This window comes from Siniperca chuatsi, linkage group LG20, assembly GCF_020085105.1.
Source record: "Siniperca chuatsi isolate FFG_IHB_CAS linkage group LG20, ASM2008510v1, whole genome shotgun sequence".
Classification (NCBI taxonomy): Eukaryota; Metazoa; Chordata; class Actinopteri; order Centrarchiformes; family Sinipercidae; genus Siniperca; species Siniperca chuatsi.
In genome coordinates this window covers 11,677,514-11,702,338 of record NC_058061.1, presented here as the reverse complement: position 1 = coordinate 11,702,338, position 24,825 = coordinate 11,677,514, and the positions used below count along the sequence as shown (strand labels likewise).

The window sequence follows — 24,825 nt, the reverse complement described above, 5'->3', positions numbered from 1 at the left end:
AATAGAACTGAACTTTGATTACAGTGTAAAATGAGATACATTAACATTACAAAGGAACAGGGTCATTGGCAGTGATAAGACTGAAAGCTTCTAAATGAATGAGGACACTTGTATGTGTGTGTCAGTATGTGTGTGTGTGTGTGTGTGTGTGTGTGTGTGTGTGTGTGTGTGACAGAGAGAAATACTGATCTCTGCTGTTGGAAACTTGATGCAAGTACATCCAATGTCAAGCAACATGTACAGATAGGAAATCAGCATAGAAATAGAAAAATAATTGAGAAACTGTTAATGGATAAGACAAGAGTGTCTGTTTTTGGCTAATCCAGCAAATTAAATACTTTAAAAATCAAGTTAATTCATTACATTGATGAAAAAATAAGTTAAGAATCTAATGTTGCCAGAAAAACTGCAAAAAAGTCCTGCTCATTGATTTGCAACATTGCCTACATTGGCATTGTCAAATAGACATCACAAAGCAGAACAAGCAATATATTACACAAACACATAGATCACTCAGGTGGTTGGGATCTGCATGATGGAGAGTCATTCTACTCTCAGACTGGACCAATCAGAGCAGAGCTAGATAACACTGTCTGACACTCCGTTATAGGGGACAAAACATGCCTCTATGGAAAAGGCAAGAATAGAAAAAAACAGTAAGAAAGATGTTATATAAGAACATATTAAATCTAATCAGTGGTCACGGTCTGACAAATAACCTGAAAAACAACATCTTGAGTTCAAGCCTACCTGCCGCTCTGTTGGACCTGGCCTCCCGAGCGAGTCCAAACAGTGTGGAGAGGTGTGCCATGGGCCATATCACAGCTCGCCACAACCACACTTTGGGTCTAGAGTGGGCCATGCTCTGTCTGTCTCCACTACTGCAAAAAATCCCCAAAACCACACCCAATGTATTCCCTCTCCTCACTCCTTTTGAAGAAGAACAGATGATGGGGGAAAAGGATGAAAGGTGCAGAGTGAAGAAACTGTGAGGAAAGCGAAAGAGGTAGGACATTTGGATACAGAGAGGGACTAACAGAAAGAGAGTGGGTGGAAAAAGGGACAGAAGCCCATGTGCACTGCTTACCCTCTCACTATGTGCAGGAATGCACCTCGTACCTATGTGAAAAAGTGTTAGGCTGCCAAAGACAGCACTGTGCACCCAGACAGTATGAAATGGCAAAAACAAATCTGAGCCAATTAGCTTTGGCACCCAGCAGGAAAAGCTAGTAGATGACTATTGTTTTTGATATATGTAAATATATTGGGGACAAAAAACAATTTCCTGTCTAATCGATTAATGACATTAATGAGGTCAATGGACCAATAACAAAATGATTTAGAAAATCTGCAATATCTTTGTTAAAACACACCTGTAACTGAACCCTCACTTTCAGGTTCATCTTGTGTGTTGGCATTGTGTGACCTTTCAGCCTTGAACAATTGTTGTTTGAAAAGGATAAATCAGTCACGCCAAATGAGATGTGAAAGCTGTTTACAATTAATAGTTAGAAACTAAAACAGTACCTGACAAAATGTACCTCACTACTGGACAAGTTAATTTCCTCTTACTCCACCTAAACCCTGCAGCAACACGATGATTCTGCCACATTCGCTATACTTATCTAAATAAGCATTGTAGTGAGACAAAGCAAATTCCTCAATACACACACATAAACACACACGCAGTGTTATGATAACCCTTAATTTAAATACACAATCCTCCTTCCACTGATCATTGTGGACAGTAAATAGGGATGTCTTGTTTGCATAGTTTACAGTGGAATTTAAATAACCAGTGTTCGTGCATGTGTGTGTGCGTATGTGTGTGTGTCGGGATCAGGAAAACAAGTCAAAGAGGAAATCTGGTAAGCACTGATGGCTCATTTTCAGATTCCTGCTATATTACATTTTGTCTTGAGTGAATGGGTATTACTCTTTAAACTAACCTGCAGGCAACAGGGCCTCAGAGGTGAACTGTGACATCACGTAAAAGAAATTCTACTTTATCTTGTCTTCTCTTTTGCATTGTTTCTATCTAACCCCTTCTGCTACAGTAGCTAACTGACTTGTAAATTGAAAAGGAAAACCAAAGGAAAACATCTACATTAATGCATGTAGACAAGGTCTGACATCTTTGTTGCTGCTTGCCTGCTCACTTTGATGTTTTTTCCCCTCAGTTTCTTAATGTCAGCAGTTCAAACCCAGTGATGAGCAATTTCAATTTTGTTTATAGGATTTACTTGTGTTGACATCAATACCTACAAAACAGTGTGATGCTGTGTAAAAATTATTATAACCTACATTAAATTGAAAAAAAAAAAATATATAAAGTAGAATTTTCTCATTGCACATACTCATTGGTGACTTCTGATCAACAAAACTATTATCTGTTAAGCATTCTAAATAGATTATTTTCTCAATTAAGTGATTAGTTGTTTAGTCTAATGTCAAAAAATAGTGAAAAATATTAATCATAATTTCCAGAGTCTAGAGTGATGTCTTCAAATGTCTGTTTTGTATAACCAACATTTAAAAACCCAAAGATATTTAATTTACAATGAAAACAGGGAAAAACAGCACATTCTCACACTGAGGAAGCTGCAATCAGTTAATATTTGGCATTTGGTTCTAATCAAAGACTCATAAAACTCCCAATCCCAGAGCATCCTGGTGGTCTAGGGGTTTAAGTCCATGAATCGCAACATCTCCAGCTTGACTACTACTACTACAACCTACTTCTCCCATTCCCAATCCACTGCCCAAAAGTCTTACCTTGTAGCTGCTGTTGCTCCAGGGCCAGTGTCTCCAGCGTGTAGTTGCAGAACTCCAGATTCTCCATGGCTTGCATGCGGGCTGTCTCATCCTCCTCCTCCTCCAACATGGCCCTGAGTTCCTCCGCTGTGTGTGCATATGCCTCCATGTCATGCTCCACCTCTTGTAGCCGTAGCAGCAGCTGGTACTTTTCTTCCTCTTCCCTCTGTCTCTGACTCTCCAACTCCATCTCTCTCTCCAGCTCTTTCTCTGCTTCCAGCTGGCACTGGATTTCATGTTCTTGGGCAGCTGCAAGGTCACCGATCTCAGTCTGCCTTTCTGTTATTTGGTCGAGGATGTTTATAGCTGGTTCGTCAGGGGTGTAGAAGATGGGGCTGCTGGTTGGAGGAGCAGTATTTTGTCTCGGGCAACGAGGAGGGGGACGTGGAGCAGGGCGAGCTGGTTTGTATGCAGGTGGGGCTGGCGGACGCAGGACTCTAGGACGAGGAGGAGGAGGGCGAAGGGTCTTGCGCCTCTCTAGTGAGGAAGAGGAAGAGTTCGACTGCAAGAGGTGGGACAGTGGTGAATGTGAGGAGCCTCGAATTATATCACTTTCATCGCTGTACTCCAGAATAGAAAAGTGGCGCGAGATACAGGATTGCTGGCTCAGGTCACCTACAGAAGACATGTCCCTGGGAGCACCAGAACTCATGCTAGTATCACTATATGAAGTAGTCAAGCTTTTCTCAAATTCGAAAAGCTGCTGAGATAGCTTGGCCTCAAGGTCACCGGCTGAGGTTGCTAGGGCATCTAAGGTGATGGATGTTGGCATTATACCATTGGAGCCACGCACCGTCTGCTGGGAACGTGACCGTGTCTCAGCACTGCCCATCATCATATCAGCATCACTGATACTAGCATGGCGAGTTAGCTTCTTCTGCCTATGGCCCTCAGCAAGGTTAAATAATGCCTGTCCAAGGCTGGCACTTCTGTTATTGGTGGTGGCACCGTCCATTGGTGGCCTCTGGTAGTATCTGCTGTCTTTAGACCAACCATGCTGAGTGCTAGGGAGGGTTAGGCTATGGGTTAGTTTGGTCTGTAAGGATCGAGTGTTTCCATTAGTATAGCTAGACCGATTTGTGCCAGAAGATGGGTCATGGTGCCTATGGCTACGTGTAGGCAGGCTAGGCCGAGATGGGAGTCTGGGCCTTGCTGGAGGAGTGGATTTGGGTCTCTCAGGCCCTCTCTGTGTTGGAGCGACAGGTCTACGTGGCTGAGAGTCAGGCCTGCTACCCCCATCTCTTTGTCCTCTGTTGTTAGTTTGAGCTCCAGAACTTTGCCACCTCTGCTCCTTAGTCCTCTCAAAGTAGTCCAGGTCCCACACTGTATGATCCTCATATGTCCTCCATTCAGGATCATTCTCTGACCCATTGGGACATGAATGACCTGAGCTGTGTTCAGAAGTACAGCTGTTCTCCTTGTCTTCTTCTGGTTCAACAATATTTGTTTCCTCTGCAGTTTTCTGCCCGTCGTCCTCTATTTTGACAAAACGATGAGGAAAAATACCACGTTGCCCTCGAAGCTCCCCCTCCAGCCAACCATCTTCCAAAGTGCTTATAACACGTATGCGATCCCCCATATCAAAGTCCAACTCTCCTGGTTCCATGGCCCGAAACTCATACAGTGCCACTACATAGACACCGCCCTCCTCCTCTTCCTCTTCCTCTACTACAGCCTCCTTCTGCTCCTCTACCTCTTTCAGAAAAACCTCTTCTTCTTCTACACCTTCCTCCTCAGTTCCCTCTTCTGCATTGTAAGATTCCTCGTAGCTAAATTGTTCAGAATCATTGTTCAAATACTGGCAGTCCACGGGCTCCTGAGGAGATCGGAGGGGAGCTAGTAGCTCCACAAACCCCTCTGGGAAGATGCCCCTGCGACCCTCCAGCTCTCCCTGGAACCAGCCTGGCTCGGGTAGGCCGGTGATGATGATCAAGTCCCCCTCGCGGAAGTCCAGCTCCTCATTGAGCTGCGCATGGAGGCTCATAAGGGCCCGGGCCTGGCCCAGGGCGTAGCATGGGAGCTCTGAAGCCTGGGCCTGAGCTGAGCGTTCAGAAAGCTGCCTGGAGCGGCCTGAAAGATTCAGCTCCTTCACACATGACGTGGGGAAGAGACCACGGACGCCCCAGGCATTACAACCACGCTGCCAGGTTTCTCCGAGGTCCATGGATCCTCCTGCCTCTCCAACTACCACATCACCTAGAGAGTCACAGAATAAAGGGGATCACATTTATTATTCATAATACTGAAGTGAATCATATTAAAGGAAAATGTTTTAAGTCATAGTTAAATGCTAAATAAAATGTTGGACTTTTTAAAATTGCTAAGTTCCACCAGTTCTTGTTCTCAGGTGTAATATTATTATTTGAAATATATTTAATTTGTCTTTTTAGCAGAACAGATAAGAGGGGAGTTGTAAGCACTGTGAGAGATGCACAGAGACAAAGCGGGAAAGCTTCAGAATACAGCAGACAGTATATATATAATGTTTATATTCCTCTGATTCTCTAATTCAACCAGTTAGCCAATTAATTATACAAAGAACAAGCCTATAGCCTGCTTGTGGGGTGGCCGACAGGTGTGCCTGGCAGAGAGCTTGATAGTTGATTTGTTTTCTTTTTTCCGCATACTTTGCACCGCTGGGGATAAATACTTACTAATTAAACCAAACCGACCTGAACCAAATTGAACTGACTTAACGTGAATGGAATTAGAAGAACAGTATTTTAGACATTTTTGTCAAAATTTTTGTCTGCATTCAGGCAGCTCAGGTCACATTACATTAGTAGGATTAGGAGTACTATATTTCAAGTTATTTCAGATTACCTTTATTATTGCATTCCTAATAACTGTACTAGGGTCAGCACTGCTGCTAATATATCTAGAGAATCAGGGATTATAGGAATGTTGACTGGTCAGCCAGAAGTCACAGGGGTCACATTCCAAAGACCTGCGGCTCCACCTCCCATTGTGTCTGGGACCAAAACTGGAACACAGCCAATAGGGACTATGGAAAATCATACTGGAAATGAACAGTTTAACTCTCAGATGGCCAGTAAAGCTTGTTTCCTATGTTTCCTTTGATCAGGGAAGAGTTATTTATCTATGAAAATACCAAAATATACTAGAATATTGTCGTTGAGTAAATTTGGTCGTGGGTTGAATCAAAATAAAATAAGAAATATCTATGTATGACAAAAGGACACTGAATTAATTGTTGATTAATTATCTGACATAGTTGTGACAACTGAAGAGCAAGGTTGTGAGTTCCCATTGTATACTAAACTTGCTTTAACATAACCAGAAGTATTTCACTAGATAAATTTTAAATGTTTGTTTTTTTATATCAACTTTTAATGCACAATTCAGTTCAGCTTCAACTACTTCTATGACTACGACTACCACTAGCACTTGACACTAAAAGACAGCAAGAAAAAGTTTCACAGATGTAAAGGATCTCTGCAAACATCAGTGTTGTATGCCTGAGTGTTGGTGAATGACAAATCAGACAATGAGAGACAATTCAGTAATGTATAAAAGAAAACAAAAAGTCAGCTGAAGACAGTCTATGTAGGTTTCAGTTTGGCATCTGGGGACATCTAGTGGGGAGTTTTGGAAAGAGACTTTGTGGGTTGTGTACACTAGAAAATCCCAAAATTTTAAAATGAAAATGATACGAATTTGCAGAGAAATGTTCATCACCCCATAGCTCTTTTGGATGACAAATTTAAACACTTTTCACAGATGTGCATTATATGCTTTTTTTAAATAAAACAGATTCATAATTGGACTTTTGATGAATTATAGTGGAGCAATAAACTGCCATAACCTTGAATGCAGATTCTATATCACTGTTAAAAACAGCAAAAAGTGTTGACTTCTCAGGAGCTGAGTAGAAAAAAACAGACATGTTCTTACTTTGAAAATACTGTAATAATAATCTCTTTCTCTATCTAAATAATATTATTCCATTTCTAAACCACTAATGGAACCTGTCAGTGAAGAGTAGATTAACTGACTTCACAAAATGAAAAATGGAAAATGAGAAATAAAATAAGTGAATTCCGTTTTGGGGTAGGAGAATAGCATTCCTTATTAGAATCATCTTCCTTTAATGGCCTTAAACAAAACAGTTCATATGAACATGAGCTCTTCCCAAACTAGAAACCAAACAATGCAACATCAGATGCAAACCTGTGTCTGTAGCTGACTGTGAATGTGATACTTAGTATGTAGGGTTTCTTTAAATGTTACTCCTACGTTGTGGCATCAGTTATAACTTCTAAAGTTCCCTCTAGGTGCAAAAAGTGACCTTTACCTTCATTCCTAATCAATTTTCTAGAGAAGCTCCACCAGACATTACAGCAGAGTAACATCACAGGTTTGATCCTTGGTTAATGTGTTTCTAGCTCTGAGTTGTTTATGTTGATTTAAAATGACTGGACAATCTTTAACCATGTAAATACCATACACATGTTCTTAAACTGAGATTGCCTTTCAAAGAAAACCTGAGCCTTGTCTACATTCACTATGATCAATGCAATTGGGGTTTGCTTTGTTACAGTATGATTTGTAGAAAGAATTAAGTTTTTAACTCATTTTGTACAGTTAGTAGTATAATACACAGTACTACTAAAATTGAATGGCGCACAAAAAACATTGTTTGATTTTCATTTCTGGCAACATTCAATTTAAGAGTGTGTGGGCTCCAGTTTGTGGCAGTGGAGACAAGGCATCAGGTCACAATGTCCAACACAACACAACTACACTACAACACAAAACAAACAATTTACCTGAGCACAGCGACATCAACAAGTAGCGTTAAGCTAAGTGAGAAAACATGACCCATTGGAGTTAACAGCATTACTATTTAAAACAGTGTTTGGCTTGTGTTACACCCAGTTACAGTATCCTGTTCAAAACATCTACTTACAAATAACAGATAACAAAGCCTATTTGTGCTCTGATAAAAGTCTTATTTTATGACTTGTCATAAAGACTAGTAGTGATTCATACTTCAATCATTACTTTAAAAGTCATCATTGTCTGTATGAGTGCATGCAGTATGTCCGTACCTCTCTTCAGGGACAGGTTGCCCGGCTCTGCTGAGCTGAAATCATTGATGCACACATACAGTCTGTCTCCGGGCTTGGTGCTGGGAATGGTAACCTCTTCCACAAAGGTGCTGGGAAACTGACCTGAAGACAGGAGACAGAGGAAGAACACAAATGGATGACTACAGTGAACACAATGAAAAACATCTCCTACACATGCCTGATATGACAACAATGACTGCTGCCTGAATTCAGATGTGTGCAATATTCAGATATGTTAATTCACAGACATATACATTGTTATCCGGATGTAGTATCCTCATCCTAATTTAATAATTTGCAGATAATATCAGTAAAGGGAGAGGAAAGTGTAATTTTGATGACCTTATAAATGTGCAGATTTACAACTACATTAAATTTCATTATTTTAAGATGAACTAAATTGTGGAACCTTGTGGAATGAAACAGTTTGTTTCTATAGGCTAGACTAATAAGCCTACTGTTATACTATAGTTTGCCATTGAAATATATCTGAAAATATTTATATGTGTACTATTTTCAGAACCAATACCAGGACAAAATCAGGTACTGCATTCCTCAACTCATATCAGAAAAAAATTAAGACAAATGTCTAGAGGTTATACAATGTTCTCTTTTTGGGAGTTTCATATTGGTCACTAACAGATTCAAATATTTGGAGAATGCCAACAGACTGAGAAGAGTTGGATACGATAAAACAAAATGTTGTTTGAAGAGCAGAATGTTATTCAGTGCAAATAGAGAAAGCCCTTACTGTGCACAGTATGTGCATTTCTTTGAACTTCACTTTAGTGTATGTATGTCAACATTTTACCCTGTCACAAAGGTCATCTTTCCAGGGAAGTCATGCCATAAATGTATTGATATCATCTATTTCATTCAATTTTATTTTTATAGCACAAATTCATAACAGAAGTTATCTCATCTCATATAACATCTGTGTTTTCCAGGAGCCCACATTGACTTCCCCTCTGCACGTCCCTTCTGAGGGAATCCCCTTTGTCATCGTCTCAAGTCACGTTCAACTCTTGGAAAACTTCAGTGGATTTCTGTGAGTTCGACCCTTCAAGGGCAGAGAAAGCCAGGGAACAATAATGTACACTTCAGGGGCGCATGTTGCCCAGAATGCATTGTGATCTTTCACCGTTTCCTTTGCAAAATGTAAGATTGAAAATCAAGTAATGAGTGAAACTAGCACTATTTAATGTGTAAGAACATATTTATGAAAGTAAAATTTGCAATATTTAATTCCTCACTTTTCAGAGTAGTTTTCATTGATTATTCTCAATTATCAGACCTGCTTAAGGGCAACAGTGTTTCATTTTTAGTCCCCTGCACCTTTCAAACCCTGCCCCCATACAAGTGGCCAGTCATAGATATACTGTATGGTCTAATTCATTACAAAACTCAGAGAGGAGGTGAACCAGGGGATGTCAAATAATTATTTGAAAGCATTGCTGAACTGCATTTCCAGTGCAACTTCTTAATAGAAATATTCAATCATATAGGTTTATTTACAGTAATAATGACCCCTGACACCTTACCTGTGACGCCATCTTTGATACCAAGCAACCAGAACTCATCCAGGACACTGAGCACCTCGATGACATCACCAGTGAAGAGTGGCAGCTCCTCGGAGACGCTGGGGAGAAACTCGAACACGGCACACACCACGGATCCTGCTTCCATTACTCATAACCTGTAGAGGTAAAAAAGAGAGACAGAGAGATTAAGAGATAATTCCCACATAGTTTTATATTAAAAATGCATGAAACAAAAAGTTAGGATTAACAAAAAAAGTGCAAAACTTTAATAAGAAAATTGCAAGATGCAGAAGTCTTTACCACGTGGGAATGCGGCTCAGTTTTCTAAACAAGGCACACTGGTACTATTCAAAATCCTTGCATACAAATCAACAGATGCCTCACACAGAGAGTAAGCTTTCATGAAACAACACCAAATGAAAGGGGAAGTGAGAGCATGAGAAACCTACAATAATAAGGGGAGAGAAAAGAATGAGAGAAGCAAAAGAGAGAGCTGTGCTTAAGAAGGCTGAAGGACATTCCTCAACACTCTTCTATCCTTCTCCTGTTTCTCTGCTTTCTCATGAGAAAACAAGGGTGAGGGATGTACAGTAACTAAAACTATGTGTATTCTGGGTGACTGGCAGATGCAATACTTAACAGGAGATTCAAGTCAAGTATTTATACCTATTGTATGTTATCTCTGCCCTTACACACTCCAGTCACCAATACAAGCCACTTTTAGTCACAAAGAAAATGATTCAAATTTGTGCTCAATGTCTGACTATTTCAATTATCAGCAAAATGAGCAAACACTCACAAAACAACACAAAAATTGCATTTAATAAGTGTTTCACCAGCTCTTGTGTATCATTATCTGGAGACAGACTAACCACAGGTGGGGATGGACACGCTGAAAGAGACAGGAAATGAGAGAAGAGGGCTGTATTTTGCCACAGTCAATGAGGCCTCTGTTAAGTGGGCCAATGGAGCCAAGGGGGGAGAGGAACAAGACTCTAGCCCAGTTCAGTGCCACTGTCTCTGGGGAGAGACGTGGCTCAGGTTATCCTGGATGTGGTTGTGGAGGTAGACAGAGGAGGAAGAAGACCATCATTAACAGAAGAAAGAAAGAGCGCTGAATGTGTGTGTCTGTGTGTGTGTGTGTGTGTGTGTGTGTGTTTGCTTGCTTCCCAGTGAAGGTTAAGCAGTACTGTTTGGAAGTAGGTTGTATACTCAACACCACATAGTGTTAAAGCCACAGTGAAACCCAAGCCAAGGCATTAACTAATGCAAGTCAACAGGAGGTGTACAAGTAGAGGCTAAAAACACAACATGAGCACAAACAGACTGTGTATCCATTTATTCAATGGAACAGAAGCTCTGTTGTTTTTTATTTATTTTTATATTATTTTATTATCAATTAATCTCATCCATCCTTAATTTAAGAATAAAATGGTATGGCTTCTTAATTTCCTTTCTCTTTAGGATAGAGCAGGCTGAACAGCATGAAGCATAGGGTAACTCATCTTTCTGCTTATCCTCAGTTAAATGAAACAATGGTTGGTGCCTGTCAGACACCGTGGCAAATTAAACATGTCCTGGCATGCACACAGGTGAACACATATCACCCATCTTTGAGGAATGGTATCCATGAAACACAAAGTGATAATGATCTACCCAACAATTCACAGCCTCGCCATGTTGTGTGTCTGTTTATGAAAAAGGTTCCTGTAAACAGATACACATTTCACAAGGATGGAGACAGATATGCCTGAATATGTGTGTTTGGCAGGTTAGAAGTAAATAAAAATAACTCCCTCCTAGGAAGCAAAAAAAGTGTCGAGTTAAAAGAGTTGAAAAATGCTCTCCGGGACACCGAACAAGACTGCATTATCTTTTTGACAGCCAATCACAAATGAAAGAATACAAACAGAATACATTTGTCACACAAACAGAATACATTTGTGTGATTTCTTCTCAGTGCATCAGGTCAGACAAATATTCTTACTCTCTAACCTTATACACTGAAGAAGGGTTCTGCTAGACAATATTGAGCCATGAATTTAAAAGAGCATGATAGAAAGTCACACCATACATAGAGACATTTGCAGCAGAAATGCAGTGCAAACCACAAGTGAAACCTGTATTTACATTTTACTGATATCACTTCTGACGTACAGCTGGGCTTTCAAAAGCTCAGTGACTTCAAGTTGTGTTTGTTGCTAACCCCTATGAAAATGAAGAAGTGTCTACAAAACAGTATGCTGTTTTTAAAATAAAAAAAAAAAGAAGATAGAAAATTAGCATTGGTTCAATGCTTTACTTGAATTTACAAACTGTCATAAGCAAATGTCTGCACACATGGACAGTTTGCAGATCCTTTTTATGATAAATGTAAATGATAAATTATTGAAAAGATAAAATAAAGCTTTGAATTGCTTTCTCTATGTCTTAATTTAACAAGATGAATAAGTTGTGAGAAATATTTTGTCAGGCCTCTATTTTTTGTGGTGTGATAATGCAGTCTATTTATCTCTGACAGCAATCAAGCTGATTTCCTGTAAAAGCGCATAATGTGAAATCCATGTGTAGACTGCAATCTTCTTTGCACATACCTAATTTGTTTAGAGTAACTATATTAATGTCAATTATATGTCTCAAAATTAATGTTAATTAATTAATGAAAATCAAGAGCACATGCGTTAAATTTACAACTTTCCACCACTTGACTCTATGCATCTTGTCCTCTCCAGCCTGCCAACACAGCTGAGCTTACAACCCCACACCTGACTAGAGTGCCAGGACCTGCAGAGAGTCACTGGGCTGCAGCAGCTTTCTTGAAGTTAATCTTCAGATCTGCATCCAGCCAGACAAGCTCCTTAGTGTTATTTATGGGTCTGTCAGTGTGTTAGTGGCCCCTGTGCTTGGTGACTTTTACACCCTATCCTGGAAGATGACAACACAAGCTACCTGATGGAAACAATATTTCCTTTTCCAGTGACACAGTGGTCCCATACAGTAGTTTAACATGGCTCAATTAAAATTTTGCACAGGAAAGATTTGTTGTGAGCCGTTTTATGTAGGAACTATTTTCTTTCTACCGATAGTTCCTACATGAAACTGCTCACAACAAGGTCTGTGGATTATCTTGAGAAATTTCTGGAAAGAGACATTAGTGTCAAGTTTTTCAAATGTATTTTTTTTGGTGCATTGAGCACCACAAACTGAGTACCATATAGTCCCATTATATTCAAAAAATGCAGACATCTTTACGGTCGATATCGCCAAAACTCACACCAGAACAATCTAGATGGATAAATAGCACTACAGGTAAGAGGAAAAATATGTATTTTTGATTTTGGGGTGAACTGTCCCTTTAAGTGATCCTTTAAATTTTCCTTTAGCGCAATTATCAGGTCAAAATTTCAATTTGTCCATTACTTTGGTTTATGACCAAATACCTGCAAAACTAATTAACATTAACATGAGCATCAGCTTTATTTTATGTTTAGTGCTAATAGGCAAATGCTAGCATGCTAACACACTAGACTAAGATGGTGATCACGGTAAACATTACACCTGCTAAATATCAGCATATTATCATTGTCATTGTGGGCATGTTAGCATGCTGAAATTAGCTCAAAGCACCGCTATACAGCCTCACAGAGCTGCTAGCATTGCTGTAGACACTTAGCCATGTTATGCTATAAATACTGAATACTAAATATCGACATATGTTATTTTAACATAATGCTATATTATTTGCTACATGTTTAGCACACATGAAACACATGAAATGTACCATTTAACTGCACTGCTGCCTTTATGATCAGCATAACACAATGTTAAGCATTGAACATCATATCCACATTATATTACACAACAAAACTCCTTGATCACACCTAGTTTAATGTATGAATATCACTATAACATCACTATAAGGCCCAGCTCTACTTCCAACATGTCTCATTTCAGCAAGGACAAGAGTAATTAGTTTCAATTTATTTCCAGCTACTTCTTATTCATTCTACTCTTTGTAGGCCAACATCACATTTCCTCTGCACAAATTAAATTAAGTAGCAGCAAACATTAATTAGGGATCTTGCCGATGTATAATACCAAAAAAACATGAACATACTCCCACATTATCCCAGCAGAGTTATGGTGTTCTTGGCTCTCTCCCCTCTGTTCCAAATACCCAAACACCAACACTAGGTTCACATTGCCAGAATTGATTTTAAAAAAAATGAGTCTCTTTGTCTTCCTCTCATTATAAAAGCACACTGTGCATGTTTCAGTGTGTGAGTGGCTCAGTCTGACTCACAACAGAGCCAGTTGAGGACTATTTTGTTTGGATTTGAAAAAAAGAGAGGGAAAAACTGGATTACATCAGGAGTCGCAGGAGTGTCTGAAGGAAACAGTTCACCCACGTTGGCAGCAAGTGCCAGATTGTACAAGATTACTGTCCTTCCATCAATGGAAGGTATCATTTTAGAAATGCACACAAAATTCAATGCATATTTCAAATTAGAACCCACCTCCACAACTTCTTGTCCTATTGAGTTCATAAATCAAATGGACTATGAGGTGTTAACTGCTTACACACCACTGCAGAACACGTCTTGGAAAAGTACAAGGGGCATTTCACACACTGAAACCTCTTCATAACAAGACTTAAACAGGTGTGTCTCTTCTATTACAATTTATGAGGTCTTGATAAGCAGTGGGACTCTGATCATGACTGAGTATCCTGGAACTACCGACAACCGAGAAAACTAATTTAATAGCAAAGGACAACAGTAAAGACAAAACAAGACAGCTTACTGCATCTTCAAATGGTGTTCACACGGGAGGAATAAGACTTTGGTTATCTGTTGTTATCTATGAGTACTTTCAATTTGGCTCCTGAATATTGGGTCCTAAATGCAGAATTTTAGACAAAAATGAAAGTCTTCTACCTTCTAACAACACTGATGACATAATTCAAGAGGGTTTTTTTAGGGAGAGAGGGTGAATGAGACGATGTGACTGGTACTAGTGTGTGCCACTTGGCACCGTCCTGGAAAAAGTAACAGGATTACGACAAACAGCTAAGTCAACAGCTGACCCACACACACACACACACACACCCTGTATATACACTCACACTTCACAGCTGACAGTGGGACAAAGCACCACCTGTCTGACTTGAGACATGGCCCTGGAACCATCATTACCCTTTACAAAACTATCTGTGCATGTGCATTTGTGTGTGTTTCCCAACATAACTGATCAGCATTAGATGCAATTTAAATAAGGATAAGCGTATGAAGTCTGCTGTAAATTGCTAGCATTTTACATGAGTATGAGTGAGAAATATTTCCATGTTGTCTCAATATCAAAAGGAAAACTTCTGTCTTTTTACTCCAATTAATGAAAACTGTTAATGCAAACCAATCTACTTAAAAATTATTACATCTAATTAATGTATAAAGGTAGTCTGAAGAGGAAGAAAATGCAGAAAGAGTACTGTCTACTTAACTACACCAGCAGCATGCAAGAAAACTGAAACTGTAAGCTATTGAGAAACATCTTGAGAATGCTTGAATTTAATACTTTAATACAATCACATCAAATAGTGCATTTAGGCAAGTAGAATCTGTCTTTTCAATTTTAGACTGGGTTACAGCCCTTTATGACATTTACATTCAGCTTCACCACAAGGCAAGTGCAAGAAATAAACTCAACACTCATCACTTCAAAAATTACGAGTTATTATCAAAAGACATCTCAACATCTGCTTGTGATGGTTGGAAGTGGATAATGATCAATAACCATACAGTGTTCATACATACTTGTGTAACCTTTAGAGCTTTTGAAAGACAACTAAATCTAGTACTGATCAGTTACACACTGTGTCCTGCATCATATGTCTACTCTAGCTGATAGTGACTGGCAACGGTGCTGAAATGAATAGTTGATTCACAGCAAATTAACTGACAACAATTTTGCTAATCGCTTCATCTTTCAAGATTTCCATCCTCTTTTTCTCAAATATGAAGATTTGCTGCTTTTCTCTGTGTTATATAATTTTAAATCAAATATATTTGGTTTGGACTATTGGTTGGGCAACACAAGCAATATAATGACAACTGCCGCCGGCAGATTTCCTCAACTGTTGTTAATTAACATTAATTCTGTGACTTGGCGAAACAACAAAAAAGACATTTTGGCTGCTGTCTGGTTAATATGCTCTCTCTTTACCAGTATCTGTTCTATTTAAGCTTTCCCAAAAATGGTTTTGTACCACTAATGTAATATCTTAATAAATGTGGGCTAAATTGGAAGTTTAAATAAAGTGGAAAGTTGACTTTTCTCTATCTGACTGGTTTCAAAAAGAACTGTGGGACCTCAACAACAACTATCTTCATTATTATATGTAACATTATTGATGTAAAGACAAGATAAGTTGGTACAATCATATTTTTATGATATTAAGAATAGGTAGACAAGAAATACACACCTGTACTTTAATTCATTGAAAATAATTGATATTTAAATTGCAATATCAGTAAAAAAAAAACTGTGATTAGATACTTTCCTTGAATCTTTCAGCCCTATATACTGTACATAATTATAACTGTTGTCCACCTTTGCCATTGCTGCAAGGCATCTCAAGTTTGTATCTGTCTCTACAGGTACAGCAGGGTGAGTGTGGAAACACTGTTAGTGTGAGTACAGAGTGGAGGAAGAGGGATCTGCTGACTGCCTGTACCTTTTATTAAACAGGGTCATCTGATGCCAACAATGAATCTGCTGCCTCATTATCTGTCTGCCTGCCAGGACAAGGCTCACACTGATGCATGGCCAGTGTGCCATTCATCCTATTCACATATACTGAAGTGGCAGACTGGCACGTGCCTCTGCATGGATGTCACAAACACGCACACACACACACACACGCACACACACACACAGACTGGTAGAATCCTCTGGAGTGGGCTGGATGACAGCTGATGTTTTTTGATAGTGATTGTTTACTGGGGACTCGTTCTGTAGTTCTCCCATCCAGAATGCTGAGTCCACTAAAATGCATTCACCTCAAAACAACATCACCAAAACAGGTGACCAGCCAGTGGACGGTTCTGGATATTAAAAACTGTGGGACATCTGTTGCTTTTCTTTTGACGTCTAGTCTTTCAGCACATGCGGGAACGAGGGGGAGGGGAGAATGAGAAGGCTCTGTATGGCTGGCAGGTGTCAACACAAGTCATGTGGTTTTCTAACCATCTGTTTAAAGAGTCAGTTCCTCACAGACCCCCTGTGGCATGATGACATAACCAATTTAGATATGTTATGTTGTGTTTTTTTTCTTTACAAACAAATGTAATGAACTACAGCAGTTATAAATAAATGTCATTAAAGGCAAGACTTTATGCTCTGTGACTTAAGTTTAGGACTGGCTTGGTGGTCTAATCCACACCAGAGCTGATTTTTCATTATCAATTATTCTCTTAACCGATTATATGTTTGGTCTATAAAATGTCAGTCTTAAAAATGTCTTACAGCCCAAGGTAATGTCTTAAAATTGCTTATTTTTTCTGACCCACAGTCCACAACCCAAAGATTTTCAGTTTACTATCACATAAGACAAAGGAAAGTAACAAAACTTCTCAATTGAGAAGCTGAAACTAGGAAATGTTTGGCATTTTATTTGAAAAATTATTGAAATTGTTAATTGTTTATCAAAATAGTTGCAAATGAATTTTCTGTCAAGTGACTTTTCAGCTCTAACCCACATACCATGTAATTTTCTGGGTTCAAATGCAGCCCAGGGCCTTTGTCGCATGCCAGCCCTCTCAAACTCATCACTCACTTTTTTCATCTCATCATCATCATTAACTCTAAAAAATAATATATAGTATGGTACCACATTGTGCTCTAAACAACAACTAAAAGACAGGATAGTGAAGGGAGCAGCCTGGCTTTTAATGTGCATTTCAACCAGATGAGGCAGCACTACATGGCCTCAGCCAGCTGGATAAAAAGAACACATCTGGCAAGCTGAGTCAAATGCCTAAAGATGCCAAACTCTGTTGAAATATTTGGCCGCTCAAAAACGTGAACAGTAAACACATACACAGAGATGGCCAAGAAAGCAGGCAGACATACTGTACTGTACACTAACATGCCAGCTCTGCATTTCAATACGAACAATCACTATAGAGGAAACAAAGCCTATTTCATCCACCACCATCAATTCGAACTGCTTACATCAAGAGACCAGAAGGATTGTTTGTTTTATACTGGAAACAGGAGGAGACAGCGGGCCTGGCTCTGTCCAAAGGTAACAAAATCAGCCTACCAGCACCTCTAAAATTCACATATTAACACGTTGTATCCAAGCGGCAACCTCCGGGGCTGAAAAATGAAGCCAACCGCGGAAGTGCCAAAAACTGCACTTCTTCGAATGGCCACTTGAGGCTGGCTCTAAAAGCAAGTCAATCCCCATTAACCCTTGTGTTAAAATGCCCAACTTAACAGCAGAAATAAACATGTTTACAGCCTGGTACAAAAATAGCTAATTTCCCCGTTCATGACAACTGTAGGGGGGGTGAATTTCTATATAATTCACCTGTTTAAATTATATTAAGGCTTAAAGCTATGCATAATTAAGGGCGGGCCGCTTTGAATGACAGGTGGGTGCCCTATCAGGTAGCTTGCCGCTAGGGGGTTTCATCAACCAGGCCTCATTCGGCCCGCACCAGCTCCACCTCTTTGCCCATTTTTGGATTAGCTGAAGTCAGACACTGCCAAGATGGCGACAGCCGGAGCCACCAGAGCCGCCCACTTTGAGCTTCACAACGGATACTACATCCATGTTTCATACAGTCGATGGTTGTATCTGGATTGTTTAATCCATACACGTTGTGGTTTTACAGGGGGTTATGTGCCAGACTATTTCTTGGTCCGAAGCAGTGACTGTCACCACAACTTGTTGTTTTTCGGCTTTCGTACAGATTAAACAAATGAGATATAATGTGTTTATTAGTGAGCTTTAGAGTTGCTGGTAAGTGGATTTTGTTACCTTTGGACAGAGCCAGGCTAGCTGTTTCCCCCTGTTTCTAGTCTTCATGCTAAGCTAAGCTAACCGGCAGCTGGCGATAGCCTAAGATTGAATGGATGGATATAACAGTGGTATTTATCTTCTCATCTAATTCTGAGGTACAAATAAGCAATTACTTTCTTTCTTGGCTAGCAATGAGCTGAGTCAGGGCAGGACAAGCCCAGCAAATAAGTCATCTTCCACACCTCTGTACTTCTATATCCATTCTGTCTTGTTTGCATCTCCTCTGAACAGAAACTTAGGTTTAGAAACATCGATTTCAAACTAGTTGAAATACTTCTTGTGAGGAGATGTAAAGAAATGCTGACTGTAACAGAAGAGAGAACATTACAAGATGTGTTGTTGCTGCTACATGAACGTAGGGGAAAACCTTGGGTGGGTCCTTGGAAAAAAGACTGGAAATACTCTTTTTGGCTCATCCATAGCTCTCAATCCACCTTCATCTTCACATTTTCATTCACTTTCCAGCATCTCAGCAGTTTGGCGAGCACGCAGGCATTCCTCAAGGGAATATGCTTATTTTTTGGACTTCATTTCATCTTTTTCTTTCTTTTCATACCCCCCTTCACTCACATATTTGTTTCTCCATTCCTTTCTAAAGCATGCACGCTTTGATGACACACACAGTGGGTGGAGCTGCTCTTATGCATAAACATTTCCACAGCGAGGAGGACAGCTCAGATGTCTGAGCTCAAAGAGCAGAGACTGCGTTGTCACGGATAGAGGGATCTGTTTGGACAGCAGAGGGTTTTCCCTGAGAGGACCCCAGAGGTGCCCGAGGATATGCCACACCCTTAAAACATGGCTGAGCCCTAATAGTTTCCACATGAGCTGTTGCATAACTGATCTCTTCTTTGGAATCACATCATGACATGCCTGCAAAAACATGATCAATTTATGGAGGGTGAAATACGTATGTTCTTTTCTGGAAAATCCACCCAAACACAAAATCTTCTTCCCAATTTTTTTTTTTTTTTTTTTTTTTTTTTTTTACACAATTCAGGGTGAATTGAGGACACTAACAAGAGACTGCCAAGATGGCAAAACCTAGCCTGCTTTGATGAGTTTTGTGAATCAGTTCTTGGGACAACTCACTGATACTGGCCTGGAATAATCTAGGCAGAGGTTGGCAATATCAGCTGCATATGGATTCAGCAAAATCAATCTTGAAATGGTCAAATACTTAACAAGCAAATATGTGAGAAAACAAACAGGGATTGTTCTCAATTTCAGAAATAATTGTACATTAAATAAAGCTAAAAAACTCCATGGTCCATAAAACTACTTTCTTAACTGCTGTCAACAGAGATGCTGCACAGTCTAAATGTTATTGCCATTACATTTTTTTTATTATAAAACTGCTATTTATCTTATTTGTCATAAATATCAAGATACCCAAGCCCCAAAGTCACTTTAGTTTGTAGAAGGAAGAGCAAAGTCCAGCTTTTAGTCTCAAGTCACTGGGAAGTAAACTGCAAATTATCTCTATGTATGTTGCAGAATATCAGTGCTGGCCAAAGGGTTGTTTGCTAATGTGGATGGCATTTATGTACCTTTTATGTTAAATGTTTGCTACTTATGTACCTAATTTGTCATCTACCCAGTACCATGTTGACTCTGAGCGCCACCTAACTAACGGGACAGATTACTGAGCCTTGATGGTGTGCTTTTCATGTTTAGTCTGTCTTCTTGCAAGCATGTACAACTTATCTCAGTCTCTCTGTCTTCACTGCTTTTTGTCCCAGTCTGTCTGTCTGGTCCAATCTTAAGAAACTCCACTATTTTGTCTGTGAAAATGAGAAGTACTGTTATACTTTTTTCAGTTATTATGGATTCATCTCACTTAAGAAAATATCACCAAAAACTTGTCTCCATTCTTTCTAATACAATGACCCATATGATCAACTTCTGTGGCTTAGAACCAAAATGCAAAGTCCGTGTGTCGGTTAAGGAGGTTTGCAACTTCCTTAATTCACTCTTATTATAATATCTGATTAGCAACATGCATGCTTCACCCTTTTCTTTGCAGCCTCTGCTCACACTAGCACTAAACTCATCATCCCCCTTTTTTACATACAGTTCAAATCAGATTAATTCGCCTGCCTATTCAGCCAAGCTATCTAGTACTGTGCTGCCAGCAAAGAACGTAAGGAATGTCATTTTTTTATGTCTGAGAAATACCTTCTCTCTGAAGTGATGGCGCATTACATAACATTCTCTTCTGCCGCTGTAGCCTGGAGTGCCTTTGGTTGGTTGCAATTATATTCATCATCAGTGATAATCTATGTTGCTGTTACAATACACACAATTACATGTTTCACTGGATTTATGGGGACAGTTACTGCATAGTGTTTGTGACATGTAACACACGCAAACTGACACCAACATCTCAACTTTCTTTGTCACCAAGTGGTGATATAGGACCCTGTTGCAAGTGTTGAATAATTCAGTGTGTAGGATATTTATGTGCATCCAAAATCGTGACTATGCACTAAACACAAAAGCAGGACAACAGAAGAGAAAATGACACCCTTGATTAAGGATGATATCAGTCAAAGAAACAGAAGCAGACTTCAGGTGGTTTGCCAGGTATGACTCAGAAGAAGGAAAAGTTGAAATATGCTGTTGTGCGCAGTCCTGGTACATATGAATGGACAAGTTATTGACTCTTTCATCTTCACATAAAGATTGGTGGTTGGATCCCTGCAGGCATAGAAAAGCCTTTATGGTGTGCCAGTGACAGAGCACTGTAACTCTTAACACTGACACTGCAGCAGAAGCGCAGAAACAAAACTGCTGTTGGTGGGAAAAATGCTGATATCCTGACTGCTGTGTGGATGGTTTGCATTTAAAGATTCACATGAGCTCCCTGCTGAGTTCCTCCATAGTGAAATCATGGATGAATGTCATACTTGGCTTTTGCTACTTTGTACAGTGATCATTGTGTTTGGGAGATTCCTCCTGAAATAATTATGGCTATAAACTATATTTTGCCTTTAATTACATTATTATGTTTAAGAAGCCATACTGTACAAACGTGTTGGTGGTTGTCAGCTCTAGCAGATTAAGTTTGGTCCATAGTGCACATAGAATTTGCATCACAGCCTGTTCCACTAAATCTGGATAGCTGACTCAGTTCAAGTGGCAAACTGGACATAATTCAGCTTCAGACTCTTTGTGCCAAATGGCTGAGTCAACCACATAAGTAAAAAAAAAAATAAAAATTAACCTACTGCTCCTACAGACTCCTGTCAGGGCTTGAAGATCTAAACATCCTACACACACCTTATAATAAACACTATGGTATGTTTCTCTGTCTACAAATTACACAGGTGCTGTAATGTTTGTATGAACACGTCTTTAGTCTTTACACTCTGGTCTGATCATCTGCTGCAGTGGACTGAGCCTGACTCAAACTGTAGCAGTGTCCTAATGCTCACAAAATGGCCTAACTCAAACACAACCAATGATCTGTATTACAGAATACAATAGAACAGAACAGAATTTAATAAAATAGAATAGAACTAAACTGAATGGAAAAAAATAGAATGAAATAGAAGACAACAGAACAGAATGTAACAGAACATAATAGAATAGATTAGAACAGAACAGAATGTAATAACATAGAACAAACAGATCAGACTAGAACAGAACTAAACTGAACTGAACAGAATAGAATGAAATATAACAGAATTTTACAAAACAGAACAGAATAGATTAGAAAGGAACAAAATAAAACAAATATAACAGAACAGAATAGAAAACATCGGAGTCCTTGTGACCAGACCACCGTGTGCACGTGCATGCGCGCGCGTGTGTGATGTCTGTGTGTTGGTTTGTCTCTCACGGTGGAACAACTGACAGCAGCGGCCACAGGTGACAGACAGACAGCGGGGGGATTATTTGGTCTGCAGCGCTTCTGTTCACTGCCATTACTCAGTCAGCTCACGTCACTGGTCAGTTAGCCTGGTAGAGGCTGCCTGCACTGAGGTCTGTGTGGAGGATAAATCCTGTTCAAAGTACGGGCCAGGCGACTGTCAGCACCTGACGGTTACAGTACAAAGCTTTTTCAAATAAATAGGAAAATGCAGCGTCATTCCTCTCAGGTCTACCAGAGAGAAGCTAATGTTATGGTTGTAGATGTAAAAGCATGTATTCCTGTCTTATAACACACTTGTATGCATCTCTACTCGTCCTCCATCCCATGATAGGCGTTTTCTATTCCCTCCGGCACTGTATGAGGAGAAAAAGTAAACTGTGAGTTTGTTTGTGTGCTTCTTACCTGTAAAGTGTCTGAACGACCAGTGGGGAACTGTGGAATCGGGCCGTTAGATCCAGTCAGACAAGATATCCAACTTCTTCAGCCTGGTGATGTGGTGGCGGAGTTGCTTTTCTCCGCGAGACAACTTTTGAGCAGCTACACCTCCCACACCTTTGGCGCTGTGCGCAGGAACATTATTCCCGAGACGAACTGCTTTATTTTGCCGTGAGGAGTCAAGAAAACATGTTGACAGTAGAAAGCGACACGGTGGTCCCGGCTCTGTCTCGGTAGAATCAGCTGTCATCACATTAGAAACTGAAGCAGCCGAGTCGCTTTGCGCCTCTCCATGCCTACATGCAACAACGCCACCCACTTTTTCCAAAGAGACCCGTAGCTGGCTCGGCTGATGCCTGACCGAAAAGAAAGTGGGTCCAAAAGTACAGGAGGAGTTGACTAATTTCACTGTAGCTTAATTTTAACTCAGCAAAATGAGAAACTGCAGGATTGAATGCTTTCACACTGTTATTTCTCAATAAAGCATAGACTTGTGTAGCTACTGGCCCAATAACCAGTGGTGCAAGGTAACTAGGCCCTATAGGCTACATTTAGCTACATTTGATGCATTTGTACTTTACTTTTCCTTTTGTGATGTTACATTATACTTACACTCCACTACATATCAGAAGGAAATATTGTACTTTTTACTCCACTACAGTTATCTGACAGCTAAAGTTATACTTTATTAAACTACCCACCAGAATATAATCAATTGAAATTAGCTCCACCCTCACCAGCTACAACATTAAAATGCTACTTAAACATTAATGCATCCGTTATATTAATCCATCCAATAATATATTAAATATATAATGGCACATTAGTACTTTTTCTCTCAATTAGGGCCTCAACTAATCATTTTTTTCATTATTAATTCATTTGTTTTCTTGATTAATAGTTTAGTCTATAAAATGTCAGAAAATGGTAAAAAAAAAACAAATGTTGCTCACAATCCAAAATGCACTCATATTAACCTGAAACTTTGTAAATGTAGCTAACTTTTGTTTGAAAAATTACTTGAACAATTAATTGTTTATTAAAATAGTTGCAGATTAATTTTCTGTTAATCAACTGACTGCTTCAGCTCTACTTTTTAAGAGACTTTAAGTATCATTTTGCTCATTATACTTCTGCTTATTATACTACTACTTTTTCTTAAAATGCCAGACTTTTACTTGTAGTTGAGTATATTTACATTGTGGTATTATTACTTTTAATCCAGTGATCTGAGTACTTCTTTCAACACTGCCAATAACAAATAAATCCTCTTAGCAAAGCAAACGCTCATTAAAAATCAGGTTATGTGGCCAAGAATACATCGTTTTAATGAGTTTTAGGAACCCTTGATGCAGCAGAGGGGATCTCCCCTCCATAACCGTCTGGGACAACATCAAAATGTTAGAATACCTAATCAGAATCAGAAATACTTTATTGATACTTTTGTTACAGCTGCTCACTATCACGTCAGTGCACAAAGGGATATACAGGGATTTCACCTAATCAACTTGCTCAGCAGCCACAGGACTTCAAAATGTTGGAATATACTACTACAAATGATATGGTTGGTAAATTATTTCAAGGACGTGTTTACCTTTCATTTGCCAAATTTACCAGTTTACAGTGTTCTATAGTTTACCAGCTCAGCATAATGTTCTAAAATTAACCAACTTCAGTAATAATGTCATCTATTGCTTGTGAAATTCACGTGATGAGAACAAAACTCACCCTTTTTGTGGCAGAGAATGAACTAAAAATCAACACGAACATTTCCTCAGTTCATTAGCTCATTCCTGGCCATCACATGTCTGGGCTGTCCACTCCACCCAGACCAAATACTGTTCATAGCAGTTTTAGGAAGTTAATGTTATCTAAGTTTGGAACTGAATTATTTCTCTGTAATGCATTATTTAGGGGCACTATAATTCATTTAACTGAATTAAATCATATGTTCTGAATTTTATATATTTTATATGT

The 24,825-nt window shown here is 39.4% G+C and overlaps 1 protein-coding gene across 2 annotated transcripts in view; it reads right to left on the bottom strand.

Annotated features, from left to right (window-relative positions):
* LOC122867203 (dynamin binding protein) overlaps window positions 1-22,952 on the bottom strand; it is a 50,704-nt gene extending 27,752 nt beyond the window's left edge. For both annotated transcript variants that reach the window (XM_044177672.1, XM_044177673.1), the window contains exons 1-4: window positions 22,816-22,952; window positions 9,449-9,603; window positions 7,887-8,009; window positions 2,776-5,010 (exon numbers count right to left, since the gene is read on the bottom strand). In XM_044177672.1, the coding sequence (XP_044033607.1) occupies window positions 2,776-5,010; window positions 7,887-8,009; window positions 9,449-9,593 (2,503 nt within the window). In that variant the 5' untranslated portion in view covers window positions 9,594-9,603; window positions 22,816-22,952. The remainder of the gene's footprint in view (window positions 1-2,775; window positions 5,011-7,886; window positions 8,010-9,448; window positions 9,604-22,815) is intronic.
* Between the last annotated feature and the right edge of the window lie 1,873 nt (window positions 22,953-24,825).